The sequence below is a fragment of the Castanea sativa genome, chromosome 3 (assembly GCF_040712315.1).
Source record: "Castanea sativa cultivar Marrone di Chiusa Pesio chromosome 3, ASM4071231v1".
NCBI classification, from domain to species: domain Eukaryota; kingdom Viridiplantae; phylum Streptophyta; class Magnoliopsida; order Fagales; family Fagaceae; genus Castanea; species Castanea sativa.
The window spans coordinates 14,976,705-14,995,703 of NC_134015.1; the positions used below are offsets into that span (position 1 = coordinate 14,976,705).

Genomic DNA, 18,999 nt, shown 5'->3' on the forward strand with positions numbered 1-18,999 from the left:
CTCTCTCGACATTTTCACACAAAAAGAAGCGATGATCAGCACTTCTGTTCACATCACTTTTACACAAAAACAAAAGTGCCAATTGCACCATTGGCACTTAAGTGCCACTAAACAACATAACAAAATCAATTCTCTCCATTTCTTTACTTTTCAAAGTAAATTTACTCACACATATTACAAGTATATACTAATATATACAACAACCCCCCACTAGGTTGTGATATTTGTTGAGTTAAACATGTGAACAAGCACTTTTATATTCAAAATTGGACTATTTAAGCTACAAAACTTAACAAACACTAATACTTGACTCACATACACTAACACTAGTGCATTGCACACACGACACTTAAAACACCTACTAACACTTTAATTTGCTTCACTCGTACTTAAGACACCTACTAACACTTTAATTTACTTCACTCTACTCATCACTCTACACACTTGCTGCCTATGACACACACTACACCTTACTTCACATCGCTTCACATCACTTCACATTAGTTGGTGCTTTATTACACACTTCACTTCACACCACTTTACTTCATACACTTGACACTTGCTTCCTATTTATACATAGGATAAAGTTGGTTAACTCACCAACTGACCTTGAATTCTTCAGCACAGTCCATTATTATCTTTTCGTAACAGTAAAAACATATTTCTTTCACTGATCTTCTAGACAAGTTAAGAATATGTGACTGATATTAAATAATATAGGGAAACTCTCACTACAAGAAAATAGTCTTATTGCAATGAAAATTTTTTGTTGCAATAAACTTTATTTAGTCGCAATAAACCTCTATTGCAACAAAAATTTTTCGTTGCCCACTATTGCAATAAAGTTTGCGGCAATAAACTATCGCAACAAAAATTTCGTTGCAATAAAATATTTTTATTATTATTAAAAATACTTTACTATAACAAAAAATATTGTTGCTATAATTTATTGCAACAAAATTTTTGTCGTGATAGGTTACTACAACAGTAATTTTTGTTGCAATAAAGTACCTTTGGAAATTTATTGCAACAAATCTTTTTGTTGAGATAAGTCAGTAAAGTATTTGTGAAACTTATTGCAACAAATCTTTTTGTTGCGATAGGTTAGTAAAGTACTTGTGAAACTTATTGCAACAAAATTTTTGTTGCAATAAGTTACCACAACAATAATTTTTGTTGCAATAAATTTTATACATATTTTTAAATCTATTTTTTTCCACTAAAAAAATCATATTGTAAGGACACAATTCGAGCTCCAGACCCATAGTCAGAAGGGAAAGGGTTTCAAAGGCTTTTTTACAATAAATTTGTAGAGAGTGGACTTGCAATCTAGATTTCAAAGGTGGTTTAGACAACAAAGAAAAAATGGGCTCTGGGCCCAATGGCACAAATAGGGAGTTGTCTATAAGAATATCAATGAAAATTCCTCCTCAGACACAATTCGAGGATAGTTTATAATACTGCTTCTCAAGATAGATTACAATTGTGGACAGTCAGATTTATCATATACTATTCTTTCTTTTTTCTCCAAAGAAAAGCCCTCCTTCTTCTGAAGGTCACTTCTCTTATTTATACTTCCTCTTCCTCCCCTTCTCATCTTCCACCTCATGGTTATAACGCTGGTTTAGATACTTGTCCCATCCAATTTCCCTGAAGTCTTCTAAAGTCAGGGGCCAAGTTCCAAACCTCATGCTCAGGTCCCATTTCTCCATTAATGCAGCCAGCATATCAATTGCAGAGTCTTTAATGCGGGGGCGGTGGTAGCAGTTTTATCTTAGATACTCCACCGTCCTTTCTATTATCCTCCACGTGTACCGTGTCTTCCCGGAACCACAGAAATTTTTATAACATAGCCTAGGGATATTAAACCTTCCCTTCTATTACCTCAGCTTCATTATCCGAGGACACAGTCTTCCTCGGACATATTTATTCATACACTATCACTTCTTTACCTAGTATTTTCTTTATGAGGTACATTCACACATCCTTAGATCACTTAATGTCCTCGGATTGGTCTTTTAGCCCAAAAGATATTCTTGGGCCATCCTTCATAAATTACTGGGCCCAATGTCCCTACAATAGCTCCTCGAGATTCTTATTTCTCCAATTCGAGATGAAAGGAGGATCTCGACATCTGTCTCCTTTTGTCCTGCGGATATTTGGCAATATTGCTGACAGGGATGATGATTTTTGAACTGCCCATCGCATGTTCCCGATGTTTCGGCATGCTAAGCGTCCTTAAATTAAATTCTGGCGTCTTTATGTTCCCCACGTTCAACGATGTGACACACATTCAACGGTTGAGAATGGCCCTTGGGCAGGGGCGAGAATTCTCCCGCTTCATAATTCCTAATGATATATAAATACTAATTTCTTTCAAATCCTCTCACACATCACAATGCTCCTATAACGTACCTGCCACATTTGCCATCTACACGTGCTTTCTCTTTTCATCAAATACCCTGTCCGAGGTGATTGTGCCTTCTTTTTTTTATTGAAGTAAGTTCTCTCATACTCTCTCCATTTCTTATCAGCTCTTTTTCTTTTTGTTTTTCTTCCTTCCCCTTTCTTTTTCTTTGTACTCCTTTATCCTCGGCTAGTCTAATTTCTTAGTTTCCCTAACATACCTACACCCTTTTTTTTTCTTTTTCTTTTTTTTCTTTTTCAAAAAATGGGTAGATTTGCATCCCTAGTGGATTCAAATGAAAAAATAGAGCAATTTAAGGCCAAATACCAAATTCCCTCGAGGATATCTATTAGGTACTGTACAGAAGAGGAGTATTTCGTAAAAAGAAAAATGGGAGAGGTAGTAATCCCGATGATTGCATTCATCGAAGGAGGGATGAGAATTCCCATGGGGACTGTAACTAGGGATTATCTTAGGGCTTTTAGACTAGCTCCTACCCAGTGCCCCAAATGTTTTTAGGATCCTGGGTTCCATAAATGCCCTAAATGAGAAAATGAACCTAGGGCTCACTCATCACGACGTGAATTGGGTTTATAACCTCCACTACCTAACGAAAAAAGATAAATATTACTTAAAATCTAGGCATCCAGAAGTTAGGTTAATTCAGTGTCTGCCCGAATCCAATAAGGGTCTAAAAAATGACTTCCCGATCATATCAGGAGATTGGCACGACGGCTTACCCTGTCCGACAAGGGAGGGGACCCCAGGTGAAGTTTTGGATCTATCTAAAACCCTTAAAAACCATTTCTTTTATCTTTTTATCTATTCTTACCTTGTTTTTCTTTCTTTTGGACAATTCTGCAGACCCACACGCCGCGGATCGTCACCCTCTCCTCGTTGATTTTGGGAGATTGGACAGAATTTTACAAGCCGAAGTTTTTATGCATACAGACGGCCAACTCCGAGCGGCTTATTTAATCCTCGGCTACGATCCCATTTCCAAAGCTTTTCAGGTGCCAAAGTGTGTGATCAAAGCCAAGGACCCACGTCTTCCCCGGATCAGCGTTGCCGTTAAAGGTTTTCTGCTACCCGAGGGGGCTCCTATTCCTCAAGGTACCTTAGTTACCCAACCCGTACAACCCCCACAACCCATTCCGGTAGGGATTCCCCTAATCCCTCTTTCAACACAACATATACTTGGTGAAGCAACCTCTTCCCAACCCAGCATAAAGGGAGAAGAAGAGATTGTTGAAGTATCCGATTCCGAGGACGAGTTCGAGGTTTTTAATCAACCTCACTCCCCCGAAGACCAAGTTTCTATCCTCGGCACATCCTCTCAAATCTTACAAGACATCATCCAACAACCTGATCCCATGGGTATCCAGCGCAAGCCAAAGCCGAGTCTCAAAGATGTACTGGAAGCTCAAGCAGGAACTCAAGAGCTTCCTAAGGAACCTCGCACTAGGGTCCAAGATAAAGGCGCTGAAAAAGGCGCTGAATCCAGGCTCCCTCCTCCTCCCCCTCCTTCCCAATCTCAGCGTATCAACCAGGCTGACCATAAAAGAAAACGGGACCAGCAAAAAGGGAAAGAAGTGATGGAGGTAGGAAAGGGCTCTCTTCCTAAGGAGCCTAAGATCGAAAAAGGAGGAAAACAGGCCCGCACCGTGTAGACGAGGTCAGATAGACGGACTGAATCTCACGTGGCTGTACATGCTCCAATCTGGCTCCCTGATATGACTATGGATGACCACGCAGTCACTGTTGACGCATCCATTAGGAACTCCGATGAGGGAACAGCTGCTTGCGTAGCAGACGCATTGGAGCAAGCTTTGCTGTTACCCGAGGATATGGGTGAGCTCAGAAAAAAGAGAGACCAAAATGTCTTCATGATTCTGAAGAAGGAGCTTGCCATGGTAAGCATCTATTCTAAACCTTGTCCATTTCTATTCCTGTTATTTTTATAAAACTTATAACTTTGTCTTTATTGTATTGTTGTCTTCCATTCATAGGCTGTTCAGTCTGCTCATAGGGCAGAAGAGATCGCCATTAGCTCGTATAAGTCTTTGAAGGCCGAAGAATCAAGGCGCGAAAACGCCAAAAGGATCTCGGACCTAAAAAAGAAAAAACTACAAGAGGTCTCAGATAATCTGGTTAAGGTAGAGAGTGAGAAGTCTAGCTTGGATGTTGCTCTTAAAACAACTGCAAAACAAACCGAGGACCAATGACTGCTGCTTAGGCAAACTGATGAGAACCTTGCTGCAGCGAGAAAACTAATTGAGGACCTTAAAAAAGATTTGAAGGAGTCTGAGAGGGTAAAAGAGGAGGCCATCAAGAGTAAAGAGAAGGCCCTTCAAGAAAAAGAAGAGGCTGAAAAGGCAAGAGAAGAGGCTGAGAATGTAAAAGACCGAGCTGAACAGGAAGGTTATGAGGTCGGCGTGAAGGAGATCATAGAAACCTTCAAGGCTCAGGTCCCCGAGGTATACATGCATTACTGCCTCCAAGTGTGGAATGAGGTACTTTCCCGAGCTGGGGTTGAGGCTTCTTCTACTCTTTGGAAAGCAGAGAGTGTCTACTACCCTCCAGCCATTCGAGCCTCTGACCTTCCTTAAGTTGATGATGATGCTGACCTACCACTATCTGAGGATAAGGAAGGTGAGCTGGCTGAAGACTCTGCCTCTGCTGAAGGTCAACTCCCAAAGCAAGCTGATCCAATAGAAGGAAAGGCACTAGAGGACACACAGCCCTCAAGTGACCCCAAAGACTCTTCCAAGGACAAGCAGGGTGATCAAGCAAATCTGACAACCTTGAAGGATGATCCAAAAGGCAAAGGAATAGCTATTGAGTCTTCGGCACAGCCTCAACTTCCTCAAGACCCTAAAGGCCCTTTGAAGATAAAGTTGAAGCAGTGACTGTTCTCCTCTCGCCTTTAGCCTTTCCTTTATTTCTTCATAGTGTAATTTTGATAATTTCGCAAGCACTTTGTAATTCCAAAGAATTTTGAATTTAATGAAAACATAAGTTCTACCTCCTTTGTTTGATGTTTTTGCTTTTGTTTTGCCTTGATCATACTACTTCATACTTGTTTTGCTATATTTAGAACAGTAATCCTTTTACCCTTATTAGTTTACTAAAGCTAAAGCAGCAACCTGGATTGAATTTAGGCAATAAACATGTTCAACATGTCTGTAAATGCATTAAGTGATGCTCATGGATTTCTATCCATTTATCACTATCTCAGGGAGACTTTAAGATATACGATTTGAACGTAGTTGAATTTCATTTAGATAGGGCACGTCTAAGGACCAAAACATTATTAGGTTCTGTTCAACACTTAGTGAGATATCCATTTAGATAGGGAATATGGTTTAATGATCTAGGCATACCAAGCTTCAACTTGATACTTAGTGCAAAGAATTGAGATGTTAATTTCCCCAAAGTAGATGATCCAAGGACCAGACATAACTAAGGTTCTGTGTAACATTTGATAAAAAATATCAATTTAGACGAGGTACGTGGTCTGAGGATCCAGACATACCAACTTCAGTTTGATACTTAGTGAAAAGAATTGAAATGTTAATTTCCTCAAAGTAGATGATCCGAGGACTAGACATAACTAAGGTTCTGTCTAACACTTGATAAAAAATATCAATTTAGACGAGGTACGTGGTCCGAGGATCCAGACATACCAAGCTTCAATTTGATACTTAGTGAAAAGAATTGAAATGTTAATTTCTCCAAAGTAGATGATCCGAGGACCAGACATAACTAAGGTTCTGTCTAACACTTGATAAAAAATATCAATTTAGATGAGGTACGTGTTCCGAGGATCTAGGCATACCAAGCTTCAGTTTGATACTTAGTGAAAAGAATTGAAATGTTAATTTTTCCAAAGTAGATGATTCGAGGACCAGACATAACTAAGGTTCTGTCTAACACTTGATAGAAAATATCAATTTAGACAAGGTACGTGGTCCGAGGATCCAGGTATACCAAGTTTCAGTTTGATACTTAGTGAAAAGAATTGAAATGTTAATTTTTCTAAAGTAGATGATCCGAGGACCAGACATAACTAAGGTTCTGTCTAACACTTGATAAAAATATCAATTTAGATGAGGTACGTGGTCCGAGGATCCAGGCATACCAAGCTTCAGTTTGATACTTAAATAAAGATAATGAACGCAATATAGTGTTAGTAAAAATGGCCGAAATGCCTTACATTTAATAATAGTACCTTCGTAGGTTATTTACATTCTAGGAGCGTTGTACAACATATTCATCTAGATCTTCAAGATTATAAGCCCCTATGCCTGCAACCAAAGTAATACGATAAGGTCCTTCCCAGTTAGGCCCTAGTTTTCCCCATGCTGGGTTCTTTGTTGTACCCAAAACTTTCCTCAGTACCAAGTCCCTAGGTGCAAGAGGCCGTAGCTTTACATGAGAATCGTACCCTTGCTTGAGTTTGTGTTGATAATAAGCTAGTTGAACCATGACATTCTCTCGTCGTTCTTCAACTAAGTCTAGACTTCTCTCTAATAGATTATCATTGCTGTCTGGAGTGAATGAGTTTTTCCTTAGTGTTGGGAACCCAGTTTCTAGAGGCATTACTGCCTCGGCTCCATAAGTCATGAAGAAGGGTGTTTCTTCTATGGACCTTCGTGGTGTAGTTCGATATGTCCACAAGACGTGTGGCAGTTCTTCCACCCATCTTTCCTTAGCATCACCCAACCTTTTCTTAAGCTCATTAACTATCACTTTATTGAAGGCCTCGGCTTGCCCATTCCCTTGAGGGTATGCTGAAGTGGAATATCTATTCGTGATGCCTAGATCACAACAGTATTTCTTAAAGGCCTTACTATCAAATTGTAGACCGTTATCTGAAATGAAAGTATGAGGGATTTCAAACCTGGTGACAATGTTCTTCCACACAAACTTTTTTGCTTCCATGTCTCTGATATTTGATAATGGCTCAACTTCAACCTATTTGGTGAAATAATCCGTTCCGACGAGGAGCCACCGCCTGTTCCCTGCTGCTTTTGGGAAAAGTCCAACAATGTCCAAGCCCCATTGAGCAAAAGGCCAAGGACTAGATAGAGGATTAAGAACAACTCTTGGTTGATGTATGTTAAGAGCGAATCTTTGACATTGGTCACATTTCTTCGCATAATCCTGTGCTTCTCTCTGCATATTGGGCCACCAATAACCCTGAGTAAGAGCTCTATGAGCTAAAGACCTCCCTCCAGTGTGGCTTCCGCAAATCGCTTCATGCAACTCTTCCAAAAGTAACTCCGTTGCTTCTAGGTGCAAACATAACAAATATGGTCTTGAAAAAGAGCGCTTGTATAATTTCTGATCCTCGGACAGCCAGAACCGAGGTGATTTCCTACGAACCTTATCTATTTCAGACTTCTCTTTAGGCAAGATATCATCTTTGAGAAATATCACAATTGGATCCATCCAACTAGGTCCTGTCCTAATTTGAAGAATTCGAGTGGCGTTATTACTCGTCCCAGTGGGTTTCCACAGATCTTCAACAAGGATGACCCGTGGTAGGCTTTGCGCCGAGGATGTTGCGAGTGTGGCCAAGGAGATAGCATGAGTATTCCCACACCTGGACACATGTAATAAAGAAAAGGACTCAAATTTGGATTGTATATAACTGACCTAGGTTAGGTATCCTTGCATTCTTGAATCTCTTGCCTCTAACTTCCCTTCCACTTGGCCTACCACCAATAGTGAATCCGAGAATATTTGTACTATCTTCCCACCCATCTTATAAACCATGTTCATTCTGCTTCATATTCTGCTTCATTGTTGGTGGCTGAGAACTCCAATCTCAAAGATTTCTCAAAAGTAATTCCCTCAGGGGATACTAAAACTAGCCCCACACCAGATCCTCTTTGATTTGCTGCTCCATCAACATATACTTTCCACAACAGAGGCTCTTTGTATGAAATCATGCCAACTGATTTTTTATCCATGCCTGATCCTTTAATATACTCTTCTAATGAGGGCTCAGCAAACTCTGCCACAAGATCCGCAATAACTTGCCCCTTTATAGAGGTGCGAGGCATATACTTGATATCGAAAGCCCCTAGGATAGTTTTCCATTTTGCAATTCTTCCCGTATAATCCGCACTCCGAAGTATAGACTTAAGAGGGAGTTGTGTTAGGACAACAACTGTATGAGACTAGAAGTAATGGGGAAGCCTTCGCGTAGCATGCACCACAGCCAGGATTGCTTTCTCCAGCGGTAAATAATTCACCTCGGCTTCATGCAGAGACTTGCTCATGTAATAAACTGGCCTTTGTACATTATCATCATATCGTATAAGAACCAGACTAACTGCATGATTAGCTACCGCAATATATGCGAACAGAACTTCATCAATTTCTGGTCAAGACATAACGGGTGGTTGTGAGAGATATTATTTAAGCTGTTGAAAAGCCACCACACATTCCCAGCTGTGGCTTAAACATCCTAGTCATCGTCCTTTGATAGGTAGCTCCTGCGCTCTTCAAACCAAAGGGCATTACCTTATAATGATAATTTCTTGTAGGAGTGACAAATGCGTCTTTTCTTGGTCCTCCACAGCTAAAGGTATTTGGTGATAACCTTGGAAAGCATCAAGAAAACTCATCCGAGGATGCCCAACAGTAGCATTCACTAGCTGATCAATCCGAGGCATTGGGAAAGAATCCTTGGGACAAGCTTTGTTTAAATTTGTGAAATCCACACAAACTCACCACTTCCCATTCTTCTTCTTTACCACCACTGTATGAGCTAACCATTTAGGATAAAAAAACTTCTTTGATAGTACCCGCCTTTTTGAGTTTGAGCACCTCCTCCTTAACAGCCTCAGAATGTTCTTTGGAGGATCGCCGAGGTGGTTGCCTCCTCGGTACCACAGCTGGATTGACATTTAAATGATGACAAATAAAACTCGAATCAACCCCAGGGGCCTCGTAAGCATTCCACGCAAATACATCCATATTTTTCTTTAAGAACAAGATTAGCTTTGTCTTCTCCTCCTGTGGCAATTGAACCCCCACCTGAAAGAATTTTTCAGGGTCATCGTCTATAAGAACCTTTTCCAGTTCTTCACATGCAGGTTCTTCTACCGAGGGTACCTCGGTTATGGCCAGAGTCTTTGATTGCTACGACTTTCCGCTAGCTGAGGCTGAGGACTCCAGTTCAGGCTGACGTAGAATTGCAGTCGTGACACATTGTCGAGCCACAGACTGACTCCTAAGCAACTCCACCACCTAATCTCTAGAAGGAAATTTAACATTGACATGGAAGGTTGAGGAAACGGCACCCAAAGCATGCAACCAAGGTCTTGCCACAATAGCTGTATAGGGAGAATAGGAGTCTACCACAATGAAATCTACATTTACCACTTCTGGGCTCGATTGTATAGGCAACCTAATTTGTCCCTTTGGTATGACAGCCTTTCCCTTAAAGCTTATCAAGGGTGAGTCATAAGCTGTAAGATCTTCGAGCTTTAAATTTAATCCTTTAAACAGGTCAGGGTACATGATGTCTACGCCACTGCCTTGATCGACCATCATCCTCCTCACATCGTAATTCCCTATCCTTGGATAGTCTCGATTTTGTCCTCTTCCGAGAAACCTAAAACTGGTAGGACATTCGCCTTAATCCTCTTCGGCTGATCCCTTGATTTCTCGGCCAAGGTCTGAGCTACAGACATCACCCTGAAAGGAGTTGAGCCAGTCCTTCCAGGTGCAACGAAGATAACATTGATTGTACCTAGAGGAGGCCTTGACGAAGGGCCACCGTGGTTTGCCGCCCCTGGGTGGTTTCCTTGCCCATTAGGCTGATACAAGAATTGCTTTAACTTTCCTTCTTTAACCAATTGCTCCAAATGGTTCCACAGAGTTTGACAATCCTCAGTGGTATGACTTCTCTCCTGGTGATAATGGCAATGGAGATTTTGGTTGCGTCTTAAAAGGTCTCCTGCCATCTTATTGGGCCATTTGAAATATGAATCATGCCTGATTTTCTCCAATAGATGTTGCACTGGTTCCTTGAAAACGGTGTTGACCACCTGTGGGGTGGTAGGACCAGCTTGTCTAGAAAAATCCCTTCCAGGCCTGTTGTTGTTGTATCTGTTCGGCTTGAAATCCCTCCTCTCCTGAGGGATAACCTTCGCCTTACCCTTTCCTTGCTGCTGATCTTCCTCAACCCTTTTGTACTCATCGATGCGATCCATAAGCCGACGCACGTTCCTGACAGGCTTTTTCGTCAAAGATTTCCTCAAGTCATGCTCCGTAGGTAGGCCGACCTTGAAGGTCCTTATCGCCACATCATCGAAGTCTCCGTCAATTTCATTGAACATCTCCCAATACCTGTCCAAATACGTTCTCAGGGTTTCCCCTTCCCTCATGGCCATGGATAATAATGAATCTAAAGGCCGAGGAACTCTACTGCATGTGATGAAACGAGAGCCAAATGCCCTAGTAAGTTCTTTGAAAGAATTGATAGATCCTGCCCTTAAGCCATTAAACCATCTCATGGCCACGAGTCCCAAGCTAGAGGGAAAAATCTTGCATATCAAAGTCTCATTCTTGGAATGTATTGCCATCCTTTGGCTGAAATGGCTCACATGCTCCACATGATCCATTCGGCCATTATAAATAGTGAAGGCTGGTTATGTGAAGCGCTGAGGAAGTCTCCCTTCTTCCAACTTGCGTGTGAAAGGTGACTTGGAGATTTGATGCAACGCCCTACCTATAGCATCATTTCCTAAGCCCCTAGAGGAATAGTCTCGTAAGAGAAAGATTCATCTAGGGGAGTCTTGGATCTCTGCCTGTAATTGTCATCCCTGGAACCCTCCGAAAAGGGATCGGAGACAGAAGGAGTTCGCCTTCGCCTTTCGTGACGCAATTTCCTTTTTAGGCTGTCAATTTCTTTCTGCATGGCTTTGGTATTTTCCTCGTGAGGAACTCTGCTTCCCCCTTGTGAATGACTCCTACTTCTGGTAGTGTGCGTAGTATGCACACTACCCTCCCGGTTCTTTTCGTGCTCAAGATGCAAGGAGTGATCCTCATGCTGGGACCCCACAGACTCCGTACAGTGTTGTGGTCCTGTGCCCACCATGATGTTAAACCTCTTAAAAGACTAGAATTTCCACAAACGACACCAATTGTAAGAACACAATTTGAGCTCCAGACCCACAGTCAGAAGGGAAAGGGCTTGAAAGGCTTTTTTACAATAAATTTGTAGAGAGTGGGCTTGCAATCTAGATTTCAAAGGTGGTTTAGACAACAAAGAAAAAATGGGCTTTGGGTCCAATGGCACAAATAGGGAGTTGTCTATAAGAATATCAATGAAAATTCCTCCTCGAACACAATTCGAGGATAGTTTATAATACTGCTTCTCAAGATAGATTACAATTGTGGACAGTCAAATTTATCATATACTATTCTTTCTTTTTTCTCCAAAGAAAAGCCCTCCTTCTTCCGAAGGTCACTTCGCTTATTTATACTTCCTCTTCCTCCCCTTCTCATCTTCCACCTCATGGTTATAACGCTAGTTTAGATACTTGTCCCATCCAATTTCCCTGAAATCTTCTGAAATCAGGGGCCAAGTTTCAAACCTCATGCTCAGGTCCCATTTCTCCATTAATGCAGCCAGCATATCAATCGCAGAGTCTTTAATGTGGGCGCAGTGGTAGCAGCTTTATCTTAGATACTCCACTGCCCTTTCTATTATCCTCCACACGTACCATGTCTTCTCGAAACCATAGGAATTTCTATAACATAGCATAGGGATATTAAACCTTCCTTTCTATTACCTCGACTTCATTTTTTGAGGACACAATTTTCCTTGAACATATTTATTCATACACTATCGCTTCTTTACCTAGTATTTTCTTTATGAGGTACATTCACACACCCTTAGATCACTTGATGTCCTTGGATTGAGCTTTTAGCCCAAAAGATATTATTGGGCCATCCTTCATAAATTACTGGGCCCAATGTCCCTACACATATTTAACTTGTTAACAATATAAAAATTTCTTCACAAAAAAAAAAAAAATCTATAAAGATGCAAACCATCAATACTTGTTAAAAAATTGCGGTAATGAAAATTTGGGGATTTTTATAAGGCATTGATTTTTCTATTGCAACAAAATTATTACAAGTTATTGCAATAAAAAAGCTTTACAAAGTAAATTAGTTCTTATTGCCACTAAAATTCCTTTTTGTTGCAATATAGGTTTTTTCTTGTAATGTCTAGAGAATTCCGGAAAGAAAGAGATTAAGAGAATCTCTAGAAATTTCTACAGACAAGAGAATTAATGTTGATTTTTAACAATATTCATATCCAATTTAGTTGACTCTTTATCATGCATAAAGAAACTTGTCTTTCAACTTAAACAACCCTTTAAAGTAATAAACTTAAAATATATAAATTTTTTGGCACCATTATGCACAAAGTGATACAAATCCATGGGTAGAATTCACCATTGTAAGTCGGTTTTCATTTGTTATTAGAGCCAACCACCATGTCTAGTAAACGAACATAGCTCATTGACTATATGATCAAATGAGTTGCATTTTTGTGGTCGGATCTTGGAGGGAGCTACCTAGAGGCTAGATTAAAATGTCTTACTAAGTCATTGAATAACTGATAGATAAGTGGAGTCGCCAAAAAAGAGAAAATGAGACCATCAGGTCAGTGTCGATAGAACGAGCCATTGTGGCTGTTGGCTGCGAAGCGTGGAAGTATGTTTTAATCCTGTGTCCCATGTGACTGAAGTGTAAGCTTAAACATATATATATAAGCTCTTCGATACTCTCCCCTTGCAAGCTAGTTTTCAAAGGCGAGTTTTACCCATGACTTTACGGAGTTAATTTCTCATGTTGTTGCTTTGGTGCTTCTTTCGAATGACAGACTCTCTTAGTCAAAATGGCCACAACCACAATCAAATTTTCCAATTCAGTGATCAAACAATGCCTCTTAAGCATCCAGGAAAATTGTCCTTATGCATGCCACTCCTTTTGAATTGCTAGCAGCACTCTTTTGGTCACGTATCACACCTTTGAAAGGTCCTAAAAGCTACACAACACATTTCCTCTCAGTTTGTATAGACTCTTGGAGGCTATTGCTAGCTCCACTCCCAATTGGGTATTTTGGCAATGCATGGCATATTTCACAACTATCATTAAAGGGAGAAGAGATAGGCCACTGTGAGTTAGGACATGTGGGGTTGGTGAACAGCCATGTGTTTGGTACAAAGGAGGAAGAGTTTTGGTCAGTTATAAATTGGTTTGAAACACAAAATGGAGAGGGAGGGAAGTTTGCACCACCCTTTAGAATGTATGGCCCTGAACTAACATGTATAAGCTTGGAACACATGCTTGTACCAACAAGGTGGCCGGGAGCCCCAATATGTCATCGCTGAAGTATGCGGCAACATTTGACAAAGATGTAAAGCCAGTTCATGTGTTGTATCAGGTAGGGAATGTGGAGGGAAAAGGGTTGATTGTGGTAATGCTTTCAATTGGAGAAGGGCTTGCAACGTCAGCGCTGGTGACTTTGCCTGAGAAGGAACGGGCTGAGCTATGCGAGGACCAAGCTATATTGCGCCTAGAATCAATAATGCTCCTTATATGTTAATTCTCCCATGTTTTGGCCAAAAATTATAATAATAAAAACAAAGAAGGCCTTATTTCACAAGATTAATAAAAAAAAAAAGTGAAGAACAAACTCCCAAAAATTAAAAAAAGAAGTGAGGAACAAACTGCCAATATATCTAATAGAGTGTGACATAGGGCAACCACATTGGTGCCATTCTAACAAAGTTTACATAATAATGTTGCTGATTTTGCAGTGTGAATGACTTAGCTAGTTAATTAGCATAAATCTGGCCATTCATTTCACCAGAAGCAGAACATGGCATTATTTAAGTAAAATGGACGTCATCCATTTGTAAAAAGAGAATTAATTTTTTGGAGGAGTGTTGCCAAACTTCCAGAGAAAATGATCTGTGTTTTGAAAGCTTCTACCGCCAGCTACCTCTTCCGTTGGTACTGCTTCAGATATCTCTTTGAGGTCTTCTTCTGTAAGTTTCACCTTCAATGAGCCAATATTGTTCTCCAGGTTCTTGATCTTGGTTGTCCCTGTAAACGTTCCAAGGAAAATGAACGAAAAAAATAAGATATTTGTCACATTGGAAAATAAAATCTTGCAAAACTGTGATAGAACATGAACATATTAGTGAACATTCATTCATGATTTTATTATTCCACAAAACCAAACTATCACTCTCTTAAAAATTTAGCCACTCGCCAGCTGTACGGCCAATGATGCCATGAAGACATTGTGATCAAAAACCTGAACCATGATAAAATCTTATCTACTTATGACAGCGACCTAACACTTTGTTTATGAGTATGTTGACACTAACTAAATATGAGTTCTTCTAAGGCTCTTATGACATTATAGTAGGCATTATTGATGTAATTTCCGGCCATGAAATGGATTGTTGTTTATTTATATGCCAAACTTTGAAATTTGAGGCATTAAATCCTTATGGAAATTGGATTCGGATACTTTAGACGTTTTTGCTTGATGTTTGTCTCTATAAGATGCAGGTGATCTTGATTCTACATGTTGCAGCTTATAGGGGAAGAGCATTATACACTTGGAATTAAATTTATTTCAACTTGTAGCACACATAAGAAAATAGTATTAATAACAGTGAATAGAAGTTCAGCCAATTATTTTTGTGAGGAAAATTTAAAGATGTAGCACGTTAACACTAATGCAATTAATCAGGGAATAAAGAAGGAAAAAGAAAGCCAATTACCAGGTATGGCTACAATGTCATCTCCTTGTCGGAGAACCCATGCAAGTGCAAGCTGAGCAGGAGTGCATTGGTGCTTTCTAGCAAGTCTTTCTATTCGACTAAAAATGGTCTTGTTCTTGTCCAAATTTTCTCCTTGGTAGCGAGGGTGAGAGTCCTTATAGAATAAAGAGCAGGCTGTGAGTTTAGTTAAAGCATAGAGTTCCTTGTTTCCCTTAGACTAGCCTTTTGATCTTTGTCCTATTGTGTTCATCTTCATGAACTCAATGTTTTTAATATTTTTTATCATGAATTCTATTAAGTAAAAATTTCAATAGTAGATGTTACAATGCATAATTCTTTTAAAGCCCCAACCAAATAAACACCATTGAAGATCAAACTCTTTAAGAAATAAAGCATGTAAAATAGTTCATCTCAATTATTTCATGTAAGCTAATTAACATGAAATGATGGAAAAGCTTAATTGCTATATTTTAAAATTTCAGGGATGGTTGTAATTTTTCAAATATTAGAAATGAATTGGAACTTCTTGTAAACTGCAAGGACTAAAATAGTGTTTGCCCTTGTAGGTATTTTTTATTCAATGAACTTGGAGAATCATTGCTCAAAAAGAAAAATATCATTGTAGCCCGAAAAATTATGCAAGCAATGAAAGTCTAACAAATAAATGACACAATAGATTGGTGAAATTTGTACCAATATGCTATTTGCAGCCAAATTTTCCACTACTCCTTTTCCAGCCTAAAAACCACGACCAAGAGGACTGTATGGAACTATTCCAATTCCAAGCTCCCTACAGGCACAATAGCGTCAAGATTCAAGAGAGCATACTCATGCTTCTGAATAAGATAATTTCAATATATCAAAATCAAAGCTACACAAAATGGACAATTTTCCTTATTGTAGCAGTCATTCAAAAACGATAGTAGTATTGGGATCCCAAGAAAGAATAGAAGGAAAAAATGGAGAGATTTAATTTTAGGATACATGCAATCTATCTCTCAATTAAAATGTTCACATTGTCACATCAAGAACTGATGAACATGTCAGTGGTGTATTCTTCGAAGGTTTCTTAAACATGGAAACAATCAAGAGACCAAAATTTATAAAAAACATCATCCCTGAACTGAACATACCTGCAAAGTGGAATTTTCTCTTCTTCAATATCATGAGTCCATAGAGACCACTCCATTTGTAAAGCTGTAATGGGATGCACAGCATGAGCCCTCCTTATTGTGTCTGGGCTAGCTTCTGATAGACCAATATACTTGACCTTTCCCTCTTCTACCAGTTTCTTAAGTTCACCAACCTACATTCCAATGAGATGTATCTAATGAAATTTGCAGAGAATTTGACAATTTCAAATTACAAACAAGAAAAAATTCAAAATGGTCAACCATTGCAGTCTTGTGATTGAAGGGGCATGATCACTTACAGTTACTTCTATGGGTACTTTTGTGTCTACCCGATGCTGATAATACAGATCAATGTATTCCACATCAAGACGCTTCAAGCTAGCCTCACAGCATGAGCGAACGTACTCAGGCCTACTGTTCACTTCCATCTGAGGATATCCTATTCTTTGGATACCAAATTTGGTGGCTATTTGAATTTTCTCTCTTGGCAACTGCTTCAAGGCCTGAAAGATATAAACTTCTTTCAGTTAATATTACATAGTTTTAACATGGTACCTGATTATAAATCAATTCGCTAACAACAGAACTTATAGAAAATGGTATCACGGAGATATTTCCACATCAGTGACCATCTTTAGTATCACAAAGATAAAAATCAATTCACTAACAACAAAAATATTTGATTTTTTGAGCTAGTAAAATTGTCATTTACCTTTCCAAGCAGAATTTCATTAGTATGGGGTCCATAAATGTCAGATGAATCAAAGAAAGTGATTCCCTTACTGAAAGCATACTTTATTACTGCAATTCCATCCTCCTCAGGGAGAGGAGAATTGTAGACTCCTGTCAGGCTCATACATCCAAACCCCAACTTTGAGACCTGAGAAAGCAAAATCAACAATTACAAAGAACAGAACAACAAAAAGACAATGCAATTATAAGTATCTGAATTTCTCTGAACTCTTGTTTTTTCATTTCCACTTAAACTTGCTTCCAATAGCAGTTTCTCACTATGCCAATGCTCATAGATTGCCTCCTATTAAATTATACCTCTTTTTTTGAGGTTGATTCAATTAAAAAGTACCTACAGAACCGCAGCCATGAGCTGCTTGTGCTTTGATTATAGAATTGCGTTCCTTAGGGATGAGACAATTCCTGCTGCACTGGGAAGGTGTTGTTGAAGGGTGATAAATGAATATAGAAGACATCAAAATTGCAACGAAATCTCAAGACAGGTAAAGTTTAGCACTCTCTACAGACTCATTCTCAATGTAGCATGTGACTAAACTAAATAGCTTCATACAAATTGTTTCAAATTTATAATTGCATCTTAATTCTTCTGATCACAAAATGGTTACTTTGCAACTCCCAAAATTGGTTTAATTTTCTTCTAATCTTCCCATAATTCAAACCAGCCTGCAACCGACACTGCGGGGTACATTATTTTTACTATTTATAAAAAAGAAAAAAAAGTCTTTTAGTGGTTTGATATTTTTTAGAATAAAAACTCATCCAACAACCTTATAAGGGACTTGTGGTAGCACTTGGACCTTTTTTCTAAAAAACAATTGTTGAGAAGTAAACTTTTAAGCAATCTTTTATTTATTGGGCTTGGCTTAAAAAAATAGAAAAGTTAATTCAATATAGAATGAATACAGCTTTTTAAAAGTTGTGGTAGCATTTGTTAAAAGTTTTCTCTCTGTTTTTTATTGACCTATGGTCCAAACGAATGTTACATGTTAGACCATTATTTTTTGTTTCCAACCGCTTAAGATTCCTAGTTCCAATAGGATAATGGATTTCTAAATGGCTGAATCTTAAAAAAGTTTACATGGGGGATTGAACACTTGCCGAATGTGTAGTTAATATAACATATAGAGATATTACTTAACTTAAAAGCTTAAATCTATGGGTATGAGCCTAGTTATGTTTTGTTTAACACTCATTTTTATTAGCATCCAATGTGTGACTTCACTACTCAAACATTTTTTTGAGGGGTTTCACTACTCAACAGAACTACATTGCTTACCCATGAATATTCTTACAATAATAGATAATAAATATGCATGATTTGAGACTCAAAGTAATGGTTAATGAATATTGAGTTAGTGTAGATGGATACTTGTAACTTTAAAAATCTCGAAATAGATCAAATTATGCAGATGGGTTTTCAAAGAAATTGTGAATTGAACATATACAAAGTGGAAGTTTCTTGAATATATATATATATATATATTGAAATGGGCATTCAAGGAATGCCATTGGGTTTTACCTCAAGGCCTTGATTGCCCAGTTTCACCCTTGGAATTTGGAGTTTCTTCCCTTCTGCCGTCTTTCGAATTTTGTGTTTTTCTGAATCTTTTTCTGGGATGATTTCCTTTTCCATTTATCATTAAAGTCTCAGATATATATGGTAATATAGTAGAGGTAAAGATCACTGGGAGCAAGCTACTGTGAGGTCACTAGGCAAAGAAAAGTATATGGACGTTTTGAAACAAAGCTCAAAACGTCATCACTGATGGCATTGGCAAGTTTGAAGGATTATAGTGACATGTATTGATTCAATTTTTCATGTGGACTAAATAAATTTATTTCAAAATAAGTTATTCTGTAATGGCACAAA

General features: G+C 38.9%; 1 protein-coding gene and 1 pseudogene across 1 annotated transcript; one reads left to right on the forward strand and one right to left on the reverse strand.

The window, feature by feature from the left end:
- Positions 1–12,880: 12,880 nt before the first annotated feature.
- On the forward strand, positions 12,881–14,051 carry LOC142628564 (uncharacterized; annotated as a pseudogene).
- A 151-nt stretch (positions 14,052–14,202) lies between these two features.
- On the reverse strand, positions 14,203–18,739 carry LOC142629466 (putative aldo-keto reductase 1). Its single transcript, XM_075803460.1, has 7 exons — positions 18,649–18,739; positions 17,089–17,256; positions 16,676–16,879; positions 16,377–16,549; positions 15,937–16,033; positions 15,244–15,397; positions 14,203–14,554 (listed from the first exon to the last, which is right to left on the reverse strand). Exons 2-5 carry the CDS (start codon positions 17,230–17,232, stop codon positions 15,982–15,984), a joined length of 573 nt encoding a protein of 190 aa, XP_075659575.1. The 5' UTR covers positions 17,233–17,256; positions 18,649–18,739; the 3' UTR covers positions 14,203–14,554; positions 15,244–15,397; positions 15,937–15,981.
- Between the last annotated feature and the right edge of the window lie 260 nt (positions 18,740–18,999).

What these genes read in the sequence shown, in the direction of transcription:
- LOC142629466 (XM_075803460.1), bottom strand. Translation starts at nt 17,232, where the DNA reads ATGAGCCTGACAGGAGTCTACAATTCTCCTCTCCCTGAGGAGGATGGA. An exon ending in AAGTACCCATAGAAGTAACT is followed by an intron (nt 16,550 to 16,675) that starts GTAAGTGATCAT and finishes ATTGGAATGTAG; the next exon opens with GTTGGTGAACTTAAGAAACT. An exon ending in GAGAAAATTCCACTTTGCAG is followed by an intron (nt 16,034 to 16,376) that starts GTATGTTCAGTT and finishes TTGTGCCTGTAG; the next exon opens with GGAGCTTGGAATTGGAATAG.